Raw genomic sequence first — 24,250 nt, 5'->3', positions numbered from 1 at the left:
CCCATTATCCCATGGTCGCTCTTAAAACAAGAGCTGTCGATTAATCAATTACAGCTGTCGATTAATCTATTTGACCATAGCCAAAAAAATGTGTTGCCAACTGTTGATAATCGATTGATTGTTTCAGTCATTTTTTAAGTCAGGAGGTTTAAAAACTTCTGGCTTAGGGAAATCAGTTGCTTGATTAATCAATAATGAGAGTAATCATTAGTTGCAGCCCAATTTCACACTAGCCTAAATTATGTTTATGAACCCTGCTCTTCTGTTGGATGCCTCCTCACTTCACCCCCTCTTTTATCATTCAGGGTCTGTCCATGAGGACCAACTACCAGGCGTCATACGCCCAGATGGACATGGGCTCCACCAGCTACTTCTCCTACAACGTGGCCGCTTTGGCCTCCATGACCAACCAGCAGCTGGAGGTAAGTAATGAGCTCCACATGCCCCTCTCCTGCCTCTCACTCCTCCACCTCCCTCACTCTCTTCCCCCCCACGGCATGGCGCCCCACATTCCTCAGACCCCACTGCTAATTGTGACAACAGTCTAGTAGCCAACGTGCCCAGCTCTGCCCCGCTCCTCCACCCGACAGTTCGTAATACTCCATGTCTGGGGCAGCAGCTATTTATACACAATGGCACATCTGACTGAGGGAAAGGACAGAAGGTGCAAGAGTCGGCTTGTGTTTTCCAATAAGTCAAATGGGTGTAAAAATACTGTGGCATTTGACAAATGCTGTTGTTGCAGCTGTGTCTTTGAATGACTCTTTTTAAACTTGTAAAAGTGATTCAATAACTCATTTCTTGTCTTTATTGTTTCATGTTTTCCATCTCTGTTATTTATGCTCAGGACCTTGTAAACCAGGGACGACAGAAAGTCATCGAAGCAACAAATGCATTGAAGACTTTGTCACGGGAGACGCTAGAGGATATTATTGCCAGAGTGGTGAGTGTCTTAGCTAATGATATATTTGCGAAAAGAAGTGCTTTTGAATGAAGTCTTTCTGTCACTGGACTGTGACATAGCAGTGTCAGTGGTCAAGGTCAGTTTGTGCAAGCTCTCCCCTTTCTCCCCACAGTGGAAGGAGAACCCGTCACTCACAGAGAGTCAGGTCCAGTCGATGGCTCTGGGTCGACAGGCCAGCGTGGAGCTGGAGTTCAAGCGCAGGGAAGTTGTGTACAGGGACGTCCTCACCAGGCAGCAGACGGTAAGATCTGCTCTCTGAACAAGAGTTGAAACGCAAGATCTGCTGTCAGGTTTTAACCAGCTATTTTAGCAGAAAACGAGATTGTAGCAGGTAGAACTTATCATGTCAGATAAAACTGTATCAACAAAAACAATTATCTCTATATGTTTCACTGGCAGTGTTTTATGGATTACTCTTAAAAGGTATATGTATACATTAGTAACTGTAAGTGAATGATCATTGATAACATGAATATCATGAGCAAGCAGGTTGAAGCATTTGTTAATTTGCTCCTGAAAAACAGTTTGGTTCAGAAATGTGTATAACTTATATGCAGCACAGTTTGTTTGACCAAGAAAGAGCAATTATTGATTCATATTACTCAAACTACAAGCATTCATTCTACATTCTATCCATATTATATTGTTACTGTGATATGAAACTATATATCATCTTTGATGTTAGATGTTGTTATGTCATGGTGTGACAGAAAGTTGTCTTTCTTGGTTTTAAAGACTATCCCACTTGTTCTTACACCTGCCTTTACCCCCTAATCACTTTATCTACATTACAGATAATTATTTATCTAAAATTCCATAATGTTAATATTTTATGAGTACTGATAGTCATTCAGTCCAAAATAAAGGAGAGATAGGCGAAATGCTTCTGAGATTTAAAAAAAATATCACAATAATATGTACTGTGATATTGCTAAAAATATTGTGATATATAATATCATCCTTAGTCAAAGCTTTGCCTTGTCAACAAATGTGATTTAAGGCTCTTTTTTGGGGGTGCTCAAGCACACCAATAATTTATCTCAGCACCCCTAACAATTAAAAGTAATTATAAGTAATTTTCTTCCCTGCCAACAGCTCAAAATCATTTTGATGAAAGTTTCTTGAAACGGGGTGAAAGGTGTTTCTGTCTCAGCCACTCTGCCCCCCATCACTTGTTTCTGCGCTGTGTGACTTCAGTGAGAGGGCAGGCTCACAGTGTTACAACATTAAAGGTGCAATATGTAAGAATTCAAGTTAACGTTCAAGAATTAATTAAAATGATCAATAGAACGCAAATAAATGAGAGTTATGATTCCAAGGACACTGATGTATTGTGATCTTAAGATACCTCCTGAAGTTCTCAGGCTCACCAGTCAGCCCCAGTCTGTCCGTTCTCATAATACCTCCCCTGGCTCTCAGTCTGGACTGCTAGCTGCATGGCTGACTGATCTAGCTGGCTAACGGCAGCCACAGTTAGCGGCATTTGGTGCTTACTCTGGTGGTATACTGCGCCCTATTTGTTTTGAGTTTGAGAGGCAGCCAGTTCTTACATATTGCATCGTTAATATTTACAACAGCAAAATCACTATAAACTCAGTAATATCTCAGTGGAAACAGAGCTAAACTGTCAATAAATTATTTTCCTGACATCAAAATACTGAGCAAAGTTAGAGAGACCAAATACTAGCTACTCAAGGAATGGTTTCAGCCTTCATATTCTGTTTTCTCATCTATTCTCTTCATGTGCTTCTGAAATAAGTATAGTAGTGATTTTATTTATTCATTTTTTTTTTTTATTTATTTATTTTTTTTACTGTTTTGCCATCTGTGTCTTCCCAGCTGATGATGTTCGTGCAGAAGCTGATCACCAACAGGAAGGTGCAGGAGCAGCAGATGGCCATGGCCAACCAGGCCAGCTACCTGAACCAGCTGGTGCAGAACAGCATGTTGGGAGGCAACCAGCTCAGTCAGATGGACCTGCTGGGGATTTACCAGCAGCTCCACGGCCTGGGTAAAAATCCTGGGCCCTCCAAGGGCCTGTAGGTCAGAGGGACTCTCCCTCATCCCCCACTCAGCTAGCCGGCTCCCAGTGGCCCAGTCCGAGCGAGGTCCAGTTTTCTGTAACAAACGTGCTGTGAGACCGCTCTGAGCTCAAAGTGAACTGGTGCACCAATCAGAGGGTGGAGTAGTTTTGAGACTAGGCTGCGGTCCACTGGGGCCTCAAGTGGGATAGACTCTCAGTTCTTTATTCTGTAGTTCACTGAGAGAAGGTGGATATAATGTATAAATGACTGTGTGAAAGGAGTCCATTAGGAATTTCAACAGTAAAAAAAAAAAAATGTATATACCGCCTTAATGTTATTCAAGTTCTATATCTTCATTTTTCATGTATTTAAAAACAAAAAGGTTCTACCCCCAATGCTTTTAAGCATTGTATTGTTCTCCCCTTAAAAGAGGGTTTCCTCATTATTTAAACTCAGTTTTTTATACTGTTTTAAATGCCGAACTGAAGCAGAGTGGGACCAGTGTCGTTGGTGACAGGGCTCAATGATGTAAAGCTCTACATGATTATTAGCCCCAGTAGGATCCTTCACCAATATCGAGCAAAGCAGACAGGTGATGGTGCTGCAACGTCCTGCTCTTTTTAGGAGATGGAAGAAATTGATAAGTAGACAAAAACAGAAAAAAAAAAAAGTTAAATATGGCCTTATATTCATTTCCTAAAAAAAGCTCTGTAAAGTTCTGAGATTTGAGATTTGTTGAGAATCTTTTGTATTATGCTCTTAAGTGTTTACATTAGTTGTCGCTGAACATGGTAATGGAATGCTTGTGTTGTTCAAAACTGCCTGCCGGTTCCTAGGACCTTTTTGTAACATCTTTCTCATCGTCACGTGTTGTCTAGCATAGCACTGTGCGTCCTGTTCATTGTTTATGTTCCACTTGTGTTGATCCCAAGCTTTGGGTGAGTGACTGGGTCTCACAAAGCACAAGCACATCAGCCAGGTGTCACAGGGCCCAAAGCCTTTCCCTTTACTCGTCTGTCAAAAGGTCGATGGAGTAAAGAGTGGAAATGTTATTATCAGTCTGGCTGATCTGTGTTTTCTACTTTGTGAGAAATGCCTTCTGGACACTGTAGTCTCACCAGGCAGGTCCCCCCAGACTACCTGTATTCTACTTTGGCACATTTTTTGCTTCTAACGCTTAAACTGGTGTAGCTGTTAAACATGAGCAATATGTACATTTCTCATGAAGAGATGCCTGTTGTCTCTAGTTTGCTCCTGTGTTTGCACAAGGTGTATTTCATAAATGTCGAGAAACTTTTTGGCCCTCCTCTAAGAATGTTCTTACATTAGCAAATACACCCACATGTTTTGCCATGAATCTGATCTGCTATTATCTTGATAAGTATTTAATATAACATTTAATAAAGTGACCAAAAGGATGAGCAACTCCTGTGTTTGAGTCATTTGTTTTTCAGGACTGAAACCATTTACAGAGCATTCCTTTGCACTGACTGAATTTATAAACGGGGATGTTTGCAGAAGGTCAGCTCCTTTTGGCCATCCTCATTTTTTTTTTTAGGGTTTAGACAGAATCAGTATTATACACATGCATACTAACATATCTGAATCCTGAGCGATGTTGAATGCTTTGTGGCTTTGTGCCAAAATGGATATCTGAGTGTCTAAAAAAACCTGTAAACGTAAAGTATTTTGAGGGCATTTTATACCTTTTTGTCAGCCATTTGACAAATAAATTGTTGCAGAGACGTGCAACAGACGTCCTTATTTGAACCAGAGATGCTGCAGTTCATGGTCAGTGCCTAAAACCCCTGGGCCTCAGAACATGGAGTCAGACAAGTGAACGTTATCATGGTCCACTTAGATTGGATTTGAAAAAGAAGTGTGACCAAGGTGGGTCCTCAGTAGGAAATTCTTCAGATTAAACTCTCTGAGGAACTGTTTACACAACATGCTTTAGAAATGAACTCAAACATGTTTTTTTTTTTTTTTAAACATTTTTGGTATTTTTAAGATTGCAACGTAGGCCTACACAAAGTAAAAGTAAAGATAGTGTTAAAACATTACTGATAAAAGCCAAAACTCACCCATATGATTAGTGCATGAGTCTTAAAGTCTCCAAATTAAAAGGTACATAATCATCAAAATAAAAGTAAATTACATATTTATTTACATTTGTGTGTACTGTACATGTGCAGACCAATTATCAGATCTCATTTCAATTTATCTGTAAAGTAACTAGTAACGAAATGTAGTCCAGCAAAAGTACGATATTTGTCTTCAAAAGGTGGAGTCGAACTACAAAGTAGCCGAAAATGGAAATACTCAAGTATAAGTAACTCAAAATTGTACTTAAGCACAGTACTTGAGTAAATGTACTTGGTTACATTCCATCACTGTTATTGAAAGTTAAAACAATGATGTCATTCAGGTTCTCTTCTGAGTCTGACTCAATCAGTAAATGGTTAAACCACTAATGCGGTAAAAGAGAGGAGATGTTCTGGTATCCCTGCCCACGTTATCCAATCAGGACAGAGAACTCCAGAAAGAGGCGGTCCTGCCTGCTGGTGAACACAGTGCAAAGTCCTTTGTTTGATGGTATGTTCGCTGCACACTGGTGTGGAGACATAAAGTGGAGGGAAGGGGGTTCTAACTGCAAAATGACTTATTTGTTTTTTTTGCTAAGTGATACATGAGATGAGACCACTCTCACATCTTGTCTGGTGAATACAAAAATACAGCCATTAACCGGTTAGCCTAGCTTAGCGTAACAGTTAGCCCGGCTCTGTCCAAACATAACTGCAAGTTCTCTGTTTACCAGCCCACCAACGGAGACTCCCCAAGACGAAGAGCGGCACAACCCCACTGTTAAAACCACTTCTCCATTTTCGTAAGTTGTAATGTGTTTGTCAGTGAGTTTATTTAAGGCTAGCTGTTTTTCCCCCCTGCTTACAGTCTTTATGCTAAGCTAAGCTAAGCTAACCATGTCCTGGCTCCAGCTTCATATTTACAGCACAGATAGGAGAGCAGTATCTATCGTCTAGTTCGTAGCAAGATAGCCGAGGGTAGAGTGGGGAGAGTTTCACACAGCTGACACATCCTGATGCGGCGTCCCTGTATTTCACACCCACAACACTAAGTGCCTTTTGTCCCACTCTCTTCTCCCTTCAATCTTTCATCTATTTTTCCCTCTCCCGGTATTGTTTTCATTTCTCAGTCTGCCAGGGTTTTCCCCTGCATGTCTTTGACTTTTCCATTCCCTTCCCCCGGGGGAGCTTGCTCTCACAGCTTACAGATATCTGCCAGTGGAGAAACATTACAACTATTGCAGATGTTGAAATGTTGATCCCATCCCCTCTCAGCCCCAGATTACCACCGCTCCAGGTTTGCAGCACATCCCCGCTGGTCTTGTGTGCAGCAGGCAGCTGTTTCTGTCCATTGAGAAAGGCGGCCTGCTGCAGACTACACGGCCGCGGAGTCTGTGAGGCCCCCGCAATGAACAACCAATCACCGCCCTAAATCCATTGCTGATGTGTAAAGCCAATTAGGAGTCGGGATCCAGTTGCATAAGGAATCTGATTTTGTACGGTGGATGTAGGCTGACTAAGACTTTGTGGAGACAGAGAGGTTCTGTGCACATTACTTGGTAAAGGGTTTATGAGGGCAAATTGGCATGGAATAGCACTGGTGCTCTCTGGGAAAAAAAAAAAATCTGCTATATCTTTTTACCCCATTTTCTCTCTGTCTTCTGGACAGCAGGAACAAATGCCATGCGGTCACTGATTTTAAAGTGAGTTAGATTTGAGCTGTTGAGGTGTTTTAAAGAGATAGTTCACCAGCAGTTTTAAAAAGATCCGTGTTTTCTTTCTTACCTGTAGTGCTGTTTATCCATCTTGGTTGTTTTGGTGTGAGCTCTGAGTCTCGGCCACCGGACAAAGTTGTAAGCGAGCCTGAGCTGCCCGGCCATGTCCACGTCTAAATCCTCCACTTGAAGAATGTAGCATGACGTATGTATATCTGCTTTACTTTCCACTGGTCCGACGGTACAGTTTACATCTATAGTTATATCAGTGCTGTTCATTAATAACAGTTCTCTTTGTATATACTAATATGCTGCCGTTTTCTTAAGTGTTTGTAGCATTTCTGATCATTTAGGTGATCACAAATGTGTTTTTAACTAGTGAGGTTAGCCTGTCTGCTAGCTTAGCTGACGTCCTTTAAGGCTCTGCATGTACTGTACACATCACAGTAGAACCAGTCAGCCTCTCTCTCTGTGGCTGATTTAAATCTCTAACTTCCACAAGCTGTTGTACGCCAGTGCCTAAAAGCACCGAATGTAGAAAAAAGAGCCATAACGACCTAACGTTAACATGTGGCAAGCTAACGGTTATCTATCCAGCTAAAAGACAAAAACATTATATACAGATACAAATGGTAAACAATTAACCATATGAATCAAGAAAAGAAAATGAGAAAAGTGAGGTATCTTAACTCAGGGATGAAAAAGCGCTAAGATATCTATAGACGTGTACTGTAGAGTCGATGTAACGTCAACGCCGTGGCGAAGGTCAGGTGGAGATTCACCAAAGCCGTAAGAATTCATACGCTACTGACCGAGAATGACTTTGATGTTTCAGTATCGACCGACATGTCGGGGTGACCGAGCGCTGCTGACATGACTGAAAACAAAAGGAAAGAAATGCAACATTGCACATTAGACTCTATATCTGGTTTTAATTGGTACATCACATTTTTATCCAAGCAAAAATAGTCTCTCACAATGAGTTCTCGATAGCAAGACAATTTTATTGTCACGTTCATTGCAGTTGTTTTTTTTTTGTTTTTTTTGTTTCTTTGTTTGTTTGTTTGTTTTTTGGTGTATTTTCAGTAGAATCTACAGTCCAGATAACTTCAAGTTCATTACAAAATAAAGTCTTTGCAATAAATAAATATATAGATTTATATTTATACTTTATATGTAGAAAATAAATATATTGTACATCTCATAAATAGGATCACCCATATGTACACCTCAGCTGCTTGCGTTTTTTTCTTTTTTTTTTTTTTAATAATGTTCCTGACGCTCTGAACATTACAAGTCACCAACCTTTAAAAAAATAGCCCATCACTTTACTCCTTAGACCTGCAGTCAGAGAAGTGCTTCCAGTCCCCCAAGCTTGATCGTTTGTTTGGCATACACTTCCTGCAAGACGCTGCTTGGTATCCTTATTAAAATGTGATGAAGGAGATCTTTACTCTCACTCTGATGATATGGGACAACAAGTGAGCTTACAGCTGGGACTGGAGGGGGTGTGTGTGTGTGTGCAGTAAGTGCTCTTTTTATGTATCACACATTCATCTCAAGACTTTTTATCAGCCCCCTTTCATCTTAATAAAACTCCAGTTCTGCCTCACAGACGTTCTCCTTACAGACTCTTTAGCTCTTCTAACCCTAACAGACTCTTTAGTACCTGACTATCCCAACCTGTCACTTAACAAGCATGTCGTCACACACCCTTCTTCCACCGTCCATCTCTGCATATGTGGAATGTGCCCTTTTTCTTGCATTTGCCATGACTGTTTAGTGCTCGACAAATGTACAACGTGACATCTGCTTTCTGTCATTTGACGCTCCTAAAAGTCTCTCCTCGGTGTCCTCATAGTGATAAATATTGATTTAAAAAAAAAAAAAAAGTATGTCCACGCCAGTTCCAATGGCAGAGGGCCGCGACTCCATCTGTTGTCGCGCGTCACTTCAGTATCTACGGTTTTAGTTTACCTCTAACAAAGTGGTTATTGGGAAAACATGGCACCTGACTGGATTGTCCACAGCTGGGGTGGTCACAGAAGGCCGCCTCTGCCTGTGTCCGCAGTGGTTTTACAGGATCACTTTCCCTCCGCTGCAGAGGCGAAGAAGTCCAGGAACACGCACAATGTTTATGTCACTGCTGCTGTAACATGCTCAGCAGTGGGCTGAGGCGCAAACACAGTGACCTCGGGGGGAGTTGAGGGTGAAAAGTTCTGTACCCGGTCCAAAATGTCCGCAACACCCCCTCCGTCCTCTTCTTGTATTCCTGTTCCTGCGATTGTAACCAGTTCCCCCAGATTAAGCACTGGTCACCTATACTGGAATAAGTCCCTGTACGCCTGAGGGATCTTTTCAATCTCCACCGGCCTGGGCAGGAAGTGGGTGAGTTTCTGGTGTTTTTTAGTCCTGTTGCCCTCTCTGGGCGAGCCGTCCTTGTTCAAGGCCACGTAGTAGAAGCGCCCCGTGTCTGTGTGCTTGTACAGAGTTGAAGCGTAGGTGTTGTACCAGTTCTCCTCAAACTGCTCCCTGAACACACATTCTGCTGTCAGCTTCTTCTGCAGGAGAGAAAACAACACATTAGTCATGTCCTGCTCTCTGGGTGTGACAACACGCGTGCAAAAAATGCAAACCGCGTACGAACGAATACAATGACGCAATGCACAGGAGACATCCTTTTATTGACTGGTGTTAAAATTTTGGTTCAGAAAAGGAAAATTTCACATGTAAATTATGAAAATGTACAGTTTGTGTTTCACATGTGGCTTTGCTTTTTCTTTCTTAACATGTGGTAATATATTCACATATTCAAACCGCCAGCCGCATGTGAAGTTGTCGACTTCTCGAGTAAAGGAGCGATTTAATGTGTCACATTTTGCTTTCGCATGTCAACATTTTTAATCTGCGTGTGAAAATATACATTTCACACGTGGGAATTTTCATCCACAAGGGAAACAACGTCCAGCTCACGCATGAAAAGTGATAAATGTGAGTGGAAATATTCGATTCATGAACACGTCATGTGATTTCATGTGTCGGTTGCATTCACCTACAGAAATGTAAATTTCACACGTGGAAATGTTTCATGCAAATGTGACGTTGCTTTCTTCCAATGTTAAAAGTTTGGCTCAAATGTGAAAATACCCACATGTGAAACTGAGCTTTTCACATGCGAAAAACACATTTTACAACAAGAGTTTTCTCGAAATCCACACATGGCAGAAAGTCCCAAATGGCTTCACTTGCATTTTTGGGGGAAAAGACAACAACAACACCAGCAGCAGAGATCGAGCCTGATGACGTGCAGATTCCAATTCTCCCCGCTTTATTCCGCGTTTCGTGATCTATCCTGGGCTGCACTTGGAGGCTGAAGTGAACCAGTAGGAACTCATTCGGGCAGGTGCTCATTACGACAAAAGGGGGGGGGGGGGTCATTACGGGCGGCTTTTCACTTTACGCCCTGCACTCACTCCTCAGACCTGTTAACCTCTCGTTGAGCATGGAGAATCGCCTCCCTCCCTGTGATGCAAGAGGAACAGCGAGCAGGCGTACAATCCTCCCTCCCTCACTCCCTCTGTCCCTCTCACACACTCTGCAGCTCTCAGAGCCTCGGCCTTCACTGACAGCGCAGCATGAGCGATGGCTGTGGGTTCAGCAGGTGAGAGTGTGCTGGCTGAGTGAGTGTGTGAGAACAATAAGAGACATCGGGGTTTGAGCTGCTCTCCTGCCAGGACCAGTCAGTCGTGCAGCCAATCTGAAAGAGGGCTGAACCTCAGTCGAGCCAGGGGGTATCGCCGAGGACCCGGGGGGGCTGAATACGCACCCCTTTTTCAAGAGGTCGCTGTCCTCCATTACCCCCCCCCACCCCCACCCCGCCCAGAACTTGAATTTTTCCTGTCTTTTGTCTCTGAGGATATGGCTTCTCTGCAAAGCTGCAGCGATCAGTCAATCTCCTCCTTTAATAACACCACGTTAAAGTGGGTGTTTGTGCAAGAGTCTCGGTTTTTATTCCAGCAGCAATTTTGTTGATTGGCTGTCAGGCTCTGCTTGGCTGCGGCTGTGTGGTGAAGCTGTTGTCTGTAAACACAGCCCCGAGGGCACATGACTGGGCCAGCTCCATCCTAATGCACACACACACACACACACACACACACACACACACACACTAAAAACCTCATCGGATCAAAAGCCTGTCAGGGTCTGGTGGTTGTGGGACGGAAGCACCCTCTCTACCTGTTCCCCTCCCCCTGCATCTCCTGGCCTCTCAGCCTCAGACAGACGCGTCTACATCGCTGCCTCTGTCAGTCAGGTGACTCAGTCAGGTGTGCAATTACCCCCACCCCCAACAAATCACCTTGCCCCCACCCACCTCCACCCCCGTCTCCATCCGAGGTCATAGCTCCGGGATGCCAGACTCTGATAGCACGCAGTAACAATATCTGCACTTTTTCAGCATAATGGCCATGCTTAAAAAGTAGCCTCTGTTCGAGGCCGGGGGGGGAGTTCGAGCCCGGAGAGGCCCCCAGGTAATGCCCTGGGACACCTGATACAGGTAACCCCCACATACTTCCCCTTCATTGTCTTTATCTGTTCCCTTTCCTCTCTCGCTGTCTCCGGATGGCAACCACACGTGAGACAACAGTTGAGCCAGGATGAAAGGGACATTCTCTACATGCTACTGTGGAAAAGCAGCACATCTTTTTCCTCCATATCTGACACCGCCGACTCGTCCAGCTGTGCACCCAGAGGTCATCTCCTGCCACATTCACCCACAGAGCGACTCCAACCCCCCCCCCCTCCCCTTCCCCCGCGGGGGAAAAAAAATGTAAATATTTCTGCACATCTCAAAACTAAATGAAGAGGTTCGTTTTGGCTCTCTAAATCTGCTTTTCTGCTTTTGAAAACAGGTCCCCTCCCCGCCCCTTTTCTTTGCAACCTCTGGTGTTGTTTTTCATCTAAAAAGCCATCATCATTTACTGGATCTACCATCGCAGCAGGATCAGGGAAAGCAAAGACAGTCCAGACCCCTTAAAGGAAACACACGCTTGTTTTGTCTCACTGTGGTTTTTCCCATCTGCCACGCACGGGAACCTTGATAACAGAGGTGACTCTCAGATTCCCTCCCAAACACTTACTTTTGAGAGCTCAGCGTGTTTCCCTCCGAGAATGGCCAGAAAAAGAAACACAAAAAAAACTCCAAAAAACCCTGTATTCTGCAAAGCAAGTCATGTGTATCGACTGCCAGACTTGTTGTGAATGAGACCCCGGGCTGCATGGCGAGGGCGGGGTTGTGAATGAAAGAATGAAAGGAGGGTTTTTTCTTTTCCTTTCCTTTCCTTTCTTTTCTTTTCTTTTCTTTCTTTTTTTTTTTTGACTCACCGACCCATAGAGCTCTCCTTTCTCATTCATGCCGAGGTAGAGTCCAGCGTCCACCCCTCTGATGCTGACCAGACCCACTGCCAGACTGATGAACTCCAGGATGCCTGAGGTCAAACAATGCGCGCACACACACACACACACACACACACACACACACACACACACACACACACACACACACACACACACACACACAAAGAGAAATCCAGTCAGGTAAACCCACAAATACACAGCGACAAGTGGATGTGAAATACGCTCCGGTTAACTGACTTTTGTCCCTTTTAAGTCTAATCTTCCCACGAAATCGAGGCATCCTCTCGCATCACACCAGGCTCCACTTGAAAAACTGCTGTTTTAAGGCCAATAAATAACCTTTTTTTTTCTTTCTTTCATTGATTACAGCAGAAAAAGACAAATGGGTTTGGTGAGAGGAGGACCAGATGTAGATTTCTTTGATTTCCCTCGCTTACGTCTTTTATAGTCGGGTCCACAGAAGCATATTTCATTCGCTCAATCAAGAGTGGCTTGTGGCGTCTATAAATGTGCTCATCCTGTCTTTAGATGTTCCCAACCGGCTACTAATACAGACCAAGAAGTGACTTTTATGACGCTGGGATGTGGGTTAGCAGTTGTTTAGTGGGCTGCTGACTCACAGGAAGTTACAGTAAAGTTGAACGTGCACTTCAAAGGGGCCAGGGGGGAACAACCGGTGAAATTAAAAGCCATTGGCTGTTGTGATGCAGAGGTTAGTCAGAGAGGATCCAGCTGGCTGTGCTGACTGACTGACTGACTGGCAGGCAGGCAGGCAGAGGCCAGCTTACAGCCACCTGGTCCCCATCTCATCGACCTCATCCGATGCCAGAGGATGACAGAGAACATCCCTCTAATTTTTTCTTTTTTGCGGGTTGAACAGTGTGTTTCACATCCCTCTAATCAAAGCCACGTCCTCTCCCTGACAAAGACCTTAAAGCTGAGTGAAGCCAGGAACAAACACGGCGGACCACCCATCCCTGTAAACCGGCTCGTCTTGGCTCCGATCTCGAACATTTGTCGGTCATGCTTTAATTTCGGGTTATTCCGCGCGCCCGGCCCGCACCTGCGCGATGACTGCATGGACACGAGGCGAGACGCATGCTGCGTATCTGCCCTCTGACCTCATGTGTTTATCGTCTCCTCTCCTCCCCGCCGAGCCGCACCTCGCTCCGTTCACTTCCACACGGGACCGAGTCCGCACAAAGTGCCGGCGCGAGGAGCTTGCTGAGCGGCTGAGCAGGAGACACCTGCACCCCGCTCACACCCCTCACCCACCCACCCACTTACCACACACTCCCCTACCTCCCTAACGCGCAGCGGGAGATTACCAGTTAAAGGTGTGTAGCGCTGCTCTGCTGCGCGCCAGGTGACAGTGTGACGCACGGATGCGTATTCACGGGGGACGCGCGGCAGGAAAGAGCCACTTAATTACACATCTCACCTCACACAGTGTTGGAGGGAGCGAAGGCAATGGAAATCTTCTAGGTTGCACTGTATATATATATATATATATATATATATATATATATATATATATATATATATATATATATATATATATATATATATATATATATATATATATATTTAAACTACAATTAAGTTTGTAATATTGCTTCACCAGGGGCGACAGTTAACTCGTTTCATTCAGACTTCTTTAGCAGAAACTGTGCGTAATGAGTAGTTTACTGTAAATCGAACAACATGACACAGTATTCATTGTTTCGCAATTTCTTGTGGTATAAAAAAGTGTCAGGAAACAAAAACAGAAACAAACCCCCTCACCAAATCTGCTGTGGTCCTGTCTTGTCCCGTGCACCGTCCCGTTGGGGAATATCTCCAGCTGGAAGCCGGTCCTGCAGTAAAGCTGCCGCCGCCTCAGGATCCCTTTGAGGTGCCCGAAATCCGTCGGCGACCCCCGCTGCAGCCTCCCTTCGATCTGCCCCAGCCGCTCATTCAAGCCCACTGGAGACTCCGGCAGGGGCATATTCCCGAGTGCAGGAAAGCTTTGTAAATCCAAGTCGATTGTCCCCAGAAAACTCCCGACCTCTGCCATTGTGTGCACAGCTGTCAAATTAAGCGACGGCATTTAAAAACGATCTACGGCGACTCGAGCGGCGTGAAAAGAAGTTGACACAAGTCCGGTTCCATGCACGCATTAAGCGTACCCAGCGCGCCTCCCGCAGTCACACGCGTCCCCCTTCACTTCTTTATTGATCGTCCTCCGCTGCAATCATCAGTTTGATATCTCTGTTTATCAGATGGAAGGACTCGTGTTATATACATACTCCCCACGCATTCTCACATTGGATATTCAAACACAAGCCACGCCTGGCTGGCATCCCTTCTTACGCGCATCAGTTCCCCTTACTGAACGCGCACTCCTCAGTCCAACTTTTTTAACCGCTGATCTACAAGTTTCCGTCTCACAAGAAAAAAAAAAAAAAAAAAAAAGTTAGAAAAAAAAAAGAAAGCACCCTCTACCTCCCGAAGCCACCACATCCGCGAATCCACAGTTGTCCTTCTCCTGCGCTCCTGCTCGCGGTCCGAGGCTGTCTGATAAAAAAAAAAAAAAAAAAAAACCTCATCGCACCATCCGGGCGGGCAGGAGGGGGGAGAGAACCGTGGCAGCGGTGCGTTCAAAACGCGACACAGATGCTGAGAGAACCATCACTGGCGTTTGAACACAAATGGAAGCTGACACGAGTGCGAGAGGCTCTCATAAACTGTGACAACCACTCCATAATTTAGCCCTATACTCTGGGTGGATTTCTTTTTTTTTTTCTTTTTGGTCACACCATACTGCTCTGAGAGGGGGAGAAGAAAAAAAAACAAAAAAACAACAACTGAAGAACCACAAAACATCGAGCGAACGTCCCCCCCAACAAGATTATGAAAAAAACAAACAACCTGTGCGTAATCTCAGAGCAGATCCACAAGTGTCAGTGCCAACCGGTGCAGTTGGACTTTTTTTTTTTTTTTTCATGGGAGCATTTTCTCCACCTCCTCCTCCTCCTCCTCCTTGGAAGCAGGTGCTTCCTCGCCCCTCTGCACAACGTTTTGCACTGTGCTCCTACGAACCCGCAGCTCAACCACTTGTACTACTGGCAAGGAGGAGAGAGAGGGAAAAAAAAAAAAGAAAAAGAGAGAAAAATCCAAATGCTGATGACGTGTGGATCAAATCTGACTGAGGGCAGAGACTGTATGAACTTTTGAAGTCATCAGAAGTGCTTTGAGATGTGTGTGTGTGTGTGTATTTTCAAACATTAATCCCCTAAAATGTTGTTTTCCCAGTGTTGATCCAAACGAGCTGCAGCCTCTGCTTAGTAATTATGTAACTACATGAAAAGGAGAGGAGGCACCACACACTGTGAGGAGAAAGAGCTACAGGTATATATTTAACGACCTCACTGCCATAATTTGAACTTTCTTGACATTTTTTTGGAAAGATGATCACACGGCTTGCGCGAAAAATCCTAATCTGAAAAGTAGCGACGGCTATCGAATAAATACAGTCGAGCTGAGAGTCAAACGTTTCCCCTCTGAATTACAGTGAAGTGCCTCAGGAGGTTAGTTAAAGGATAAGTTTGCCTGAAAAATGAAAATTCACTCATTATCTACTTGCTCCTCCGTCGATAGGAAGTCAGGGGAAGTTTCATCGTCCATGAAGCATTTATGGAGCTTCGCGGCGTTGGAGCGGTCTCCTAAACAACTGACTTAGCTGGGGACTTGTTTTAAAACTTACAAAAACAACTGAAGGAAAGCAGAAGATGACTCCATGCGGCTCGTCCGTTGTAATCCAGGCCCCCAAGATTCCAAATTGATTTGAAAAGATCGTAATTTACATCCTTTTTAAAGCAGAAATCTTCACCTTAGCTGCTTAACTAAAGTCTGAAGTGGGTGCACAAGCTTGACTGCACTAATTTAAGCCTGACAAGCTGTATGGAGCCCTTTTTAAGTTTTCTTTCAGTTGTTTTTTTCAATGCCATTTCACCGCGAAGCTCCAGATCATTAATAAACCTCACTAATATATACTTTCATCAGCACCACGGCGAGCAGACAAGGACTGAATTTAGGAGTTTTGGGTTGAACTTGGGTGAAATGTCCTTAGTTACTCTCCACCGCCGCCTGACACCTTCACGTCTCCGCCTCCTCCTGTCGGCTGAGGCCAAGCTGCCTCCACCGACGTCGAGCAGTTTTGATGTTTCAGGTGCTCGGTGAGCTGTGCCATCATGCACATGAAAGAGCACACAGAGAAAAGCCACAACAGGAATAATGAATAATAGGTGTAATTTATGATTGAATGGGGATTTTTTTTTTTTTTTTGCATCTCCTCTGTGCACATCGGGGCGACGGGTCCCAACTTGTGACTTTGCAGGAAGAAGAAGAAGAAGAAAAAAACAAAACAAAACAAAACAAAACAAAAAAACGACACAGCTGTTCCGTGGAGACTTTATTTCTGTGTGAGGAATCATAATGAAAACAAACTCCAGGAGTGTTTTAATTAGTTCACTGTTCTTGAGATATCAGTGACAGCGGGACAGGGAAGGGGAGGCATGATTACATCAATAACACCGTTTAACTATTAGGCATGTTATTTTAGACCTCCTTCAAGCTGCTTGCGGAAAACCCCGTCCTTGGGGGGAGTTCTCACCTCAGAGCTGCTTGTCTCAGGCGGCGGCAGCGGCAAGCAGCAGCCTCCCCTGTAGAGAGGTGGGATTTATGACAGGGCCTTGCTCCCATGAATGGTGACGAATAGTATGTCGAAATTACCCAAAGTATGTATGATTGTTTTGATGTCACCGTCGGGCTTTGATGAATTTTCTTGGCTTCTTGTTTTTTGGCTAATTCATCAACTTCCGCGGTGGCGGCGCAATCTATTTTGAAGCAGATGTGAGAGGCTTTTCAGTGGGATACAGTATGATTGACCCTCCAAAGCACGCAGGCCCTTTTTTCACTGCTACTAATTATGCCACTATAAATCTTACGGGCGTGTCACGGCTGCATTGAAGTCAGAGGAGGGACAGTGGCTTTCAGCTGGTGCGGGGATATGAAAGGTGGTGGGGGTGATGAATGCTCGTGGGCCTCCGCTTGATGAATTGGGCAAGGGGTTGACGAGGAGTCAGGGATGGTCAGGCTTTGTGAGAAACAGACACCAGGGCCCTTCGCTGCAGAACAGGATGAAAGGAGGATTCGTCTCAGCTAAAAGGGTGGAAGGAGAGGGGATTCACGAAAAAGACAGAAGGGGAGAAAGAAACGAAAGAGACGGAGCAAGCGAAACAGAGTAATAGAAAATTAAAAGGAAACACCCAACCCCCCCTCTTTTTTTCCTTCCCTCCTCTGAGCAAGTTCTGACTTTTACTCACTGTCCATCTCCTGTGCACAGAACTGAAATCAATCTTAAAAGCCTATTAAGTGTTAGAATAAAAAATCCAAAGGTGGTAAATTTTGATTTCATTTTTTTTTGGTAGCTATTAGAGCTACATCTGTTGCTGGTCAGATATATTTTATAGTTGACATGGCAGATTTATGGCTGCAGACACACGCGCACACACACGCACACAAAATCCAGAGTTAAAATGTTCCCATATGCTGAGAACCTGCAGAGGATACAGAGATGAAGATAATGACCTCAAGTGCACGGCTGCAGCTTTGAAGTCGCTCTCCCACGAGTCACAGCGGGAGGGTCGGAATCGAAAATGAAGTTACACTTGCGGCGGGGACCGAGGGCCAGTAAGTGCCTCACCTGTTTGTTTGCATTAGACGAGCTTCACTCGCGTCCTCCTCAGACGGGGTGAGCGAATGTGCGCTTGGACAAACACAGCCGACGCATCGCGCTGACTGAGATGTGTTTGATTCGATTGTGGAACATGGCCCGGGGTTCTTGTCTGTGCTTTTACAGTCGTTTTAGGAAATCCCCGTTCTTGCTGAGAGTTTTATGAGAAGATTGATTCCGATCTTGTGTCTGTGCGGTAAACATGAAGCTAAATCATCCAGCTGGTTAGTTTAGCTTAGCAATAAAGTCTGGGATCAGGGGGAAACAGCTGCACGAAAAGCTTGGATCGGTTGTCAGTCAACCAGAGGAGGCTACAGGAAGTTACTACCTGTTGGGGTGTGAAGCTTGAACGGTGGGATAATGTTATACTGCTGTGTTCCAGGTTGCGGGTTGTATGAACGTAAGGAATCGGACACATTCTCATTTCACCACTTACCGGTTGAGTAGCATCTGAAATGTAATTGGAGAATGAAAATCTGGTGGCAATTTGGGCCATAATTTGAGGTAAAACTACATTTTCGACAACCCGTTAGCTGATGTTAGCATTCGGCCACTTCCTGGCTAACGCGAAAGTTTGGAAAATGGCCGCTGATACAATATGGTCAGCGGACTGAAACAAGAAGAAGTCTGGCACATAACCTGCCTGTAAAACTGAACCTTGTAATTTTTTACACTCAAGTTTTCCAACAGATGAAACAACTAAAATCCAACGTGTTTGTCTGTGAGTTTCAGAGGTGCCAGTTGTTGTATTTTTAGGCCTTTGGGCTACTTGTGTCCCCCTGTTCCCCGTCTTTATGCTAAGCTAAGCTAAGCTAACCAGCTGCTGGTGATTGCCTGATTGACAGGCAGAGCAGTGTCAAGCTTCTCATCTTACTCTCGGCAGGACGGTGAATCAGCATATATCCCTGAGTGTTAAACATTTCCTTAAAACACGTTCTGTGGTGTTGTTGCTTTTTGTTTGTGTAATTCCTCAAACAAGATGCTTAAAAAAAGTCTTGTAACAGTTCTCCTCCTCTCATACTGGCTGTAGTGGGGCCAGCTGCAGCCTCCCTCTCCCGTGATGGATGCCCAGTTTAGACGAAGGCCTCCTGCTGCTCCCGATGGCTCACATGTAATCACCAGATCTGGGATCAGGTTCCTCGAACCCCTCTTAACCTCAGCCGAGCGCGGGCACGAAGAAACGGCTGACTCAGTGTCAGCAGCTATTAGGAATGAGAGCTTGTATCTCATACCACCCGGTTAACAAGGCCACTAAAGGACTCGGAGCCGTGCGTCTCCTCCTGGCTGGAGAGGCAGCACAACAAAGTGTAAAGACCGTCGGGTGTAGCTGCAGAGCAGAGCTCCAAACTCCCAGAGAGAGATAGAGAGAGAGAGAGAGAGAGATAGAGAGAGAGAGAGAGAGAGAGAGAGAGAGGACATCATCTGTTCTTATTTTACCTTTTGTCAAGCAGCATGTGGAAAATGATCTTCACTGTGAGTTATTTGCAGAGCTGGATTCCGTGTTATTTCATTCCCTAGCAGAGACATAACAGAGAGGGTCTCCTCTTTCACGCAGGTGGTCCTTCGGCCTTGTTCAAGGGCGCCGTGTGCGCTGGGGCAGGGGCGGGAGGGTGCACAGGAGGGGGGAGGAGGCAGACAGATGCATGCGAATTTAGGTAATGGTGTAACATTTCAGCGCATGCTTTCCTTGGCCACCCCGTGTAAAGATAGTGTTAATTAATTTGTTTGCTTTGCTTTCAAGCACTAACAAATCCTCCAGGTTTTGAGAAGCCACTAGTATGCAAGGAACACGGCCTAAAACCAACATTTGTTGTACAAATTGCTTGCATATGTTCTTGGGAGAGGGAAAAAGATCCTTGTCATGACACACCAGCAGAGATGTCCCACTGTTTTTTTTTTTTTTTCTAACTCGATGGGAAAACCGTGGTCGGAATATTTTAAGTTTGTCTCCAACATTTTGGTTTAGCAGTTAATTATCCGTACTCCAAACTTGTGGTCTAGCTGTTCTCATCAGACGGCTGATTTAAATATAAACTGGAAGGCTGAGTGCTGCATTTCATGGTGCAAACTTCCCACTCATCCATGATGTTAAAAAAAGGGCTTCTTAACCCGTTTTCTTGTGAGACTTACGGGGTACTGCACTTAATCATCAGTGAGTTGACATCGTTGGGTTTGCACAGCAGTGATGCTGCTAATGAGTCTAATTAACTGCAGCCTCACATCAGTCTGCTCCTGCTTCGTCTGAGCGATGTTCCACCTGTCCATCCACGCTGATGACTGAGGGGCGGTGTAATAACATCAATAACAGCTCGACTACGGCTGCGGTCTGACGTTAGAGAGTGTATATGCGTGATCATGATCCTGTCTGATGAGGGAACAGGCCCTCAGAGCGAGACTATTATTCTTACAACAACACAGAGCAGGAATCTACCCTCAAACAGATGTTAGGAGCCCTTTGTAGAGCCTTTGGCTCCGAGCCCAACCCTACCTATCTGCACAGCTATTTACATGGCAATCCAGCTGCTCAGTCTGTCTCTTTTTCTTCTCCTCTCTCTTTTCTTTTTCTTTTGCCCCCTCGCTCTGCCTGCAACCATACATTTACACCCCCCCGCTTTCCCCTCAGTGCCCCCTCCTCTTCTCCCCTCGCCGTTTGAAATCAAATACCCGCTCTCATATAAACTTTGATCAATCAAACGCACTAATTTGTTTAGCCGAGGAGACAGTGACATACTGATGCAGGTTCAGTTACACAGAGATGAAAAAGGCCAGACGTCCCGTATCTCAGAATATCTCGCTGCTGACGCAAACCTTTACCCCCCACTTTATATTTAGTCACTCGCCTTCACAGAAAAGCCAAATATATCCCACAAAATTTTCTACCTGCTACTCTGAGTTATTGTCCCCTCCAGTCCAAGCAGATGTGGGAGGGAAGGATTTATAATGATAACTGTTCCTGGAATCAGAGTTTATATTTGCTTTCTCACTAATCTTGTGAGGTGATGTAAAATGCTTTGCACTTCTATTTTAGCCAGCGTGGCCTTTGATATGCGCATACCTCCAGTAAAGTCATTTATTTAATTTTATTTCACTCATCCATCAAGTTCAGAGTACTTAAGGGGCTGTACACAAATGATTGGAGGAGGCAGAGGGGCTGAACCTTATGTTTCTCTTCACAAAACAGAAAGGCCCTCTCCAGCATAGATACATTTTTCTTTGGGCACTCCTCTTGGATGAACTTTACTTAAATCAAAAGTAATATAACAGCACAGCAGTGGTAGTTATTTCACAATTCATACCTAAAAGTGCATTTAGATTAATTAAGATACTCAAAATACTTTGATATGTTAGTGGAATAGTCATTCTCACACCGCCAACAGCTGTCAGTAAAGGCTAGATGCACCTCTGTGGCCTGTGGTGCACAAAAAGTCTTTTCCTTTTACCTGTTGTACTATTTATCCATTTGGTTTGGTTTTGTGTCGGTTTTGGAGATATTGTTATTAGGGGGGGAAGTTTAGATTTTTATTTTACCGTTCTCTTGTGACATTTATTGCAAGATTTAAAGGGCCAGTTCAGCCCAGAATGAAAAATACATGTTTTTTTTTCCTTCTACCTGTGTTGCTGTTCGTGCATCGCTAGATTCTTTTGGTCTGAGTTGTCGAGCTGTGGAGACATTGGCCATCGAGATGTCTGCCTTCTCTTAAATATATAAAACCCAACAGCAGTGTCTCTGAAGTGTTCACCCACTCATGAGCGAGAGTTCTGTGATTGTGACAGTGCAACAGACATTGATATCAATGGCATCCTCCTTGCTGAGTTTGAACATCAGTTAGCTAGCTTCTCATTCATGGGTAGATGCAACTCTTCCTTCTGGTGGATGTAGTTTGACAGCCAGAAAATAGCTCCGGTGGATTATCTTGAGGAACAGGGTCATGATACCTTGAATGAGGCTTTGCTGTTGAGTTCTTCAAATGTGCCATCTAGTTTCGTTTCACTCAGAGGAGGCAGACATCTTTATGGCCGTCAGCTCCCGAATGCAGCAGCTTACACCAAAACAGTTGAGATGTATAAACAGCACCTGGAAAAGGAAAAATATGTCTCTTTATTTTATTTTGGGATGAACTGTCCCTTTAAAGTTTGCAGTAAATCTCACAAGGGGAGAGAAAATTTAAATCTACCATGAGATTTTCCCAGTTCTTTCAAATACATTTGACGTTTCCCTTTAATAACCACGTCCCCGAAGAACAGGAGCCAAACTGTGGCTGACGTGTGGACAGACTGTATTCATGACTGTATTTATCGGCTTGTTTAGGACCAGCCCCTGAATGTGTCGCCCTGACATTTAACTGCATTATTCTCATTATCGCAGCCCTTACAGTTTAATAAAAGCTACAGCGACTTAAACGATGCGAAACAGCACTGAGTTTTCCAGGACGGATCTGGTCCTCATTAGCAGGCCGCTCTGTGGCATCATTATCGTCCGATGATAATTAGACGAGCAACCTTCATGCAAATGAAAGGAAATGAAATCAAAGTCCGCTGGGGCCCTGAAGCTGGCTGGCTCGTCAGTAGAGGGTGCTGATGTTTTCCCCTCTCAGAGCCCGGCCAACATCTCCGATTGCCTCAGAATCATGCAATGTCACGCTATGACAAATGGAGATACATTAGTTAATTAAAGTGGGGAGTTCAGAGAGGGGTGACGCAGGTCGTCCTCTTCTTGCCTTCATTCTTAAAACATTCCTCGTGTCACGATGCGAAAGCAGAGCCGCGGCCAACTCTCTGACTCCCCTGGCGTGATTGGATGACTTCTTTCTCAGTTTCTGTAATCAAGGCCGCTTCGGCTTCTGACGTAGTTTTTTTTTTTTTTTTTTTTTTTTCACTGTTACTCTCCCCGCTGTTGTTGACTTAAGCAAACACTCAGATCTGGTATATTAGTGGAGGTAATTTACTGTCTAGAGTGATTTACAGTTCGGGGTTATTGCGTGGGCCTGTGCATGTGAATGCTTAAGGCTTGTTTACCAAATAGAATTAACAGAAGGCATGCTCATGGACATTAAGCAGTTTCTCTACCAGCGATGTTTCAATCGACCTCGAGTGATTTTTGGCAAATGGGGAAATGCCAAACCAACTTAATGGGGGCAGCGGGTTCGTTGTTGATGATCTGTATTTGGAGGCTAAAATGGAAAAGAAAACAGAGAAACCCACTGTTTTCATCTGAAGTCCGTCTTTGATGTTATGGGGGCGAATAGTTGTTAGGTTGAGACAGTCTCTCCGCTGCCAGAAACAAGGCTGGAGGCTGAGACAGGTGCACCGCGTTCATCACATCCTGATGGAGGAGACCGAGGGCCAAGATGTTGTTCTCAACATGTTGGAAGTGTTTGTTAACAGATGGAGACATGTGCTGGCAAACGTTACCTCACTTTGTCCAGAGAGAGGGGAGAGAAAAAAGGGATGGGGTGGAGAGCAGCGCTTTAATTTCCAATGGCACGAAGGACAGAGAGAGAGAGGGAGAGAGAGATAAGAGAGAAATTGCAATGAAATTAAATATACCGCAGCAGTAGGAGAGCAAGCACACAAACCTGTAATACACTTTTATTTTAACCGTCAGTCTAGTTTGAGAAAAATTGCATGGGACTTGGTATATTCCCAGGTTTCGACTGTAACATCCAGCCGCAAATTGTGCAAAACCACAAGCAGGTTGAGGATTTTCCCCCAGGAATGCGTTTTCGACCCGACGTCTGTCATACTCCTCGAGCGCGTCTCGGTCACATATGTTCCTCCGCAGTCCAGCTCCTCCTATCTGTGTTTGTATCGCAGCTTTATTTCTCTTGTAAGGTCATGCAGCTACAGCTGGCATCAATATGGCAGGGCTTTTTTTTTTTTCTGTCTGAGTCCAGCGCTGGAAAGTTATATTCATAGGGCTAATCAGTTTAAAAGATAATGAAAACAGAGATTGTTTACAAAGATTAGGCCCTTGGAAATGGAGTAATCAGTGCTTTGAAAGGGCACTGACAGCGGCGGGCTGGATTACTGTCTGTAGAAACCGAGCAACGCAGCTCGAACTCTCCATCTCTAACAAGCTCTCGGAGCCCTGATGTCATCACAGATAGAAGATAGAGTACCTTATCCTCCACTCCTCTCCATTTGCTCCTCTTTGCTGGAATGAAATTACTCAACACGTAACAGATGGGGCACCTGTCAGCCAGATGTGTTTGAGTAATGAACAACGTGTAGGATGAAGTAAGCGTTTTGACAAAAATGTCCGCAGAAAAATT

At 44.5% G+C, this 24,250-nt stretch overlaps 2 protein-coding genes across 7 annotated transcripts in view; one reads left to right on the top strand and one right to left on the bottom strand.

Annotated features, from left to right (window-relative positions):
* atrx (ATRX chromatin remodeler) overlaps window positions 1-4,414 on the top strand; it is a 29,662-nt gene extending 25,248 nt beyond the window's left edge. For all 6 annotated transcript variants that reach the window (XM_037076706.1, XM_037076705.1, XM_037076700.1 and 3 more), the window contains exons 31-34: window positions 306-422; window positions 848-943; window positions 1,077-1,205; window positions 2,804-4,414. In XM_037076706.1, coding sequence (XP_036932601.1) covers window positions 306-422; window positions 848-943; window positions 1,077-1,205; window positions 2,804-3,007 — 546 coding nt within the window. In that variant the 3' untranslated portion in view covers window positions 3,008-4,414. The remainder of the gene's footprint in view (window positions 1-305; window positions 423-847; window positions 944-1,076; window positions 1,206-2,803) is intronic.
* Window positions 4,415-7,699: 3,285 nt separating this feature from the next.
* Window positions 7,700-14,929, bottom strand: fgf16 (fibroblast growth factor 16). Its single transcript, XM_037076090.1, has 3 exons — window positions 13,988-14,929; window positions 12,170-12,273; window positions 7,700-9,348 (listed from the first exon to the last, which is right to left on the bottom strand). The coding sequence occupies exons 1-3, from the start codon at window positions 14,289-14,291 to the stop codon at window positions 9,103-9,105; spliced, it is 654 nt and encodes a 217-aa protein (XP_036931985.1). The 5' UTR covers window positions 14,292-14,929; the 3' UTR covers window positions 7,700-9,102.
* Between the last annotated feature and the right edge of the window lie 9,321 nt (window positions 14,930-24,250).

This window comes from Acanthopagrus latus, chromosome 18 (assembly GCF_904848185.1).
Source record: "Acanthopagrus latus isolate v.2019 chromosome 18, fAcaLat1.1, whole genome shotgun sequence".
Classification (NCBI taxonomy): Eukaryota; Metazoa; Chordata; class Actinopteri; order Spariformes; family Sparidae; genus Acanthopagrus; species Acanthopagrus latus.
This window is presented reverse-complemented; position numbering and strand designations above follow the sequence as displayed.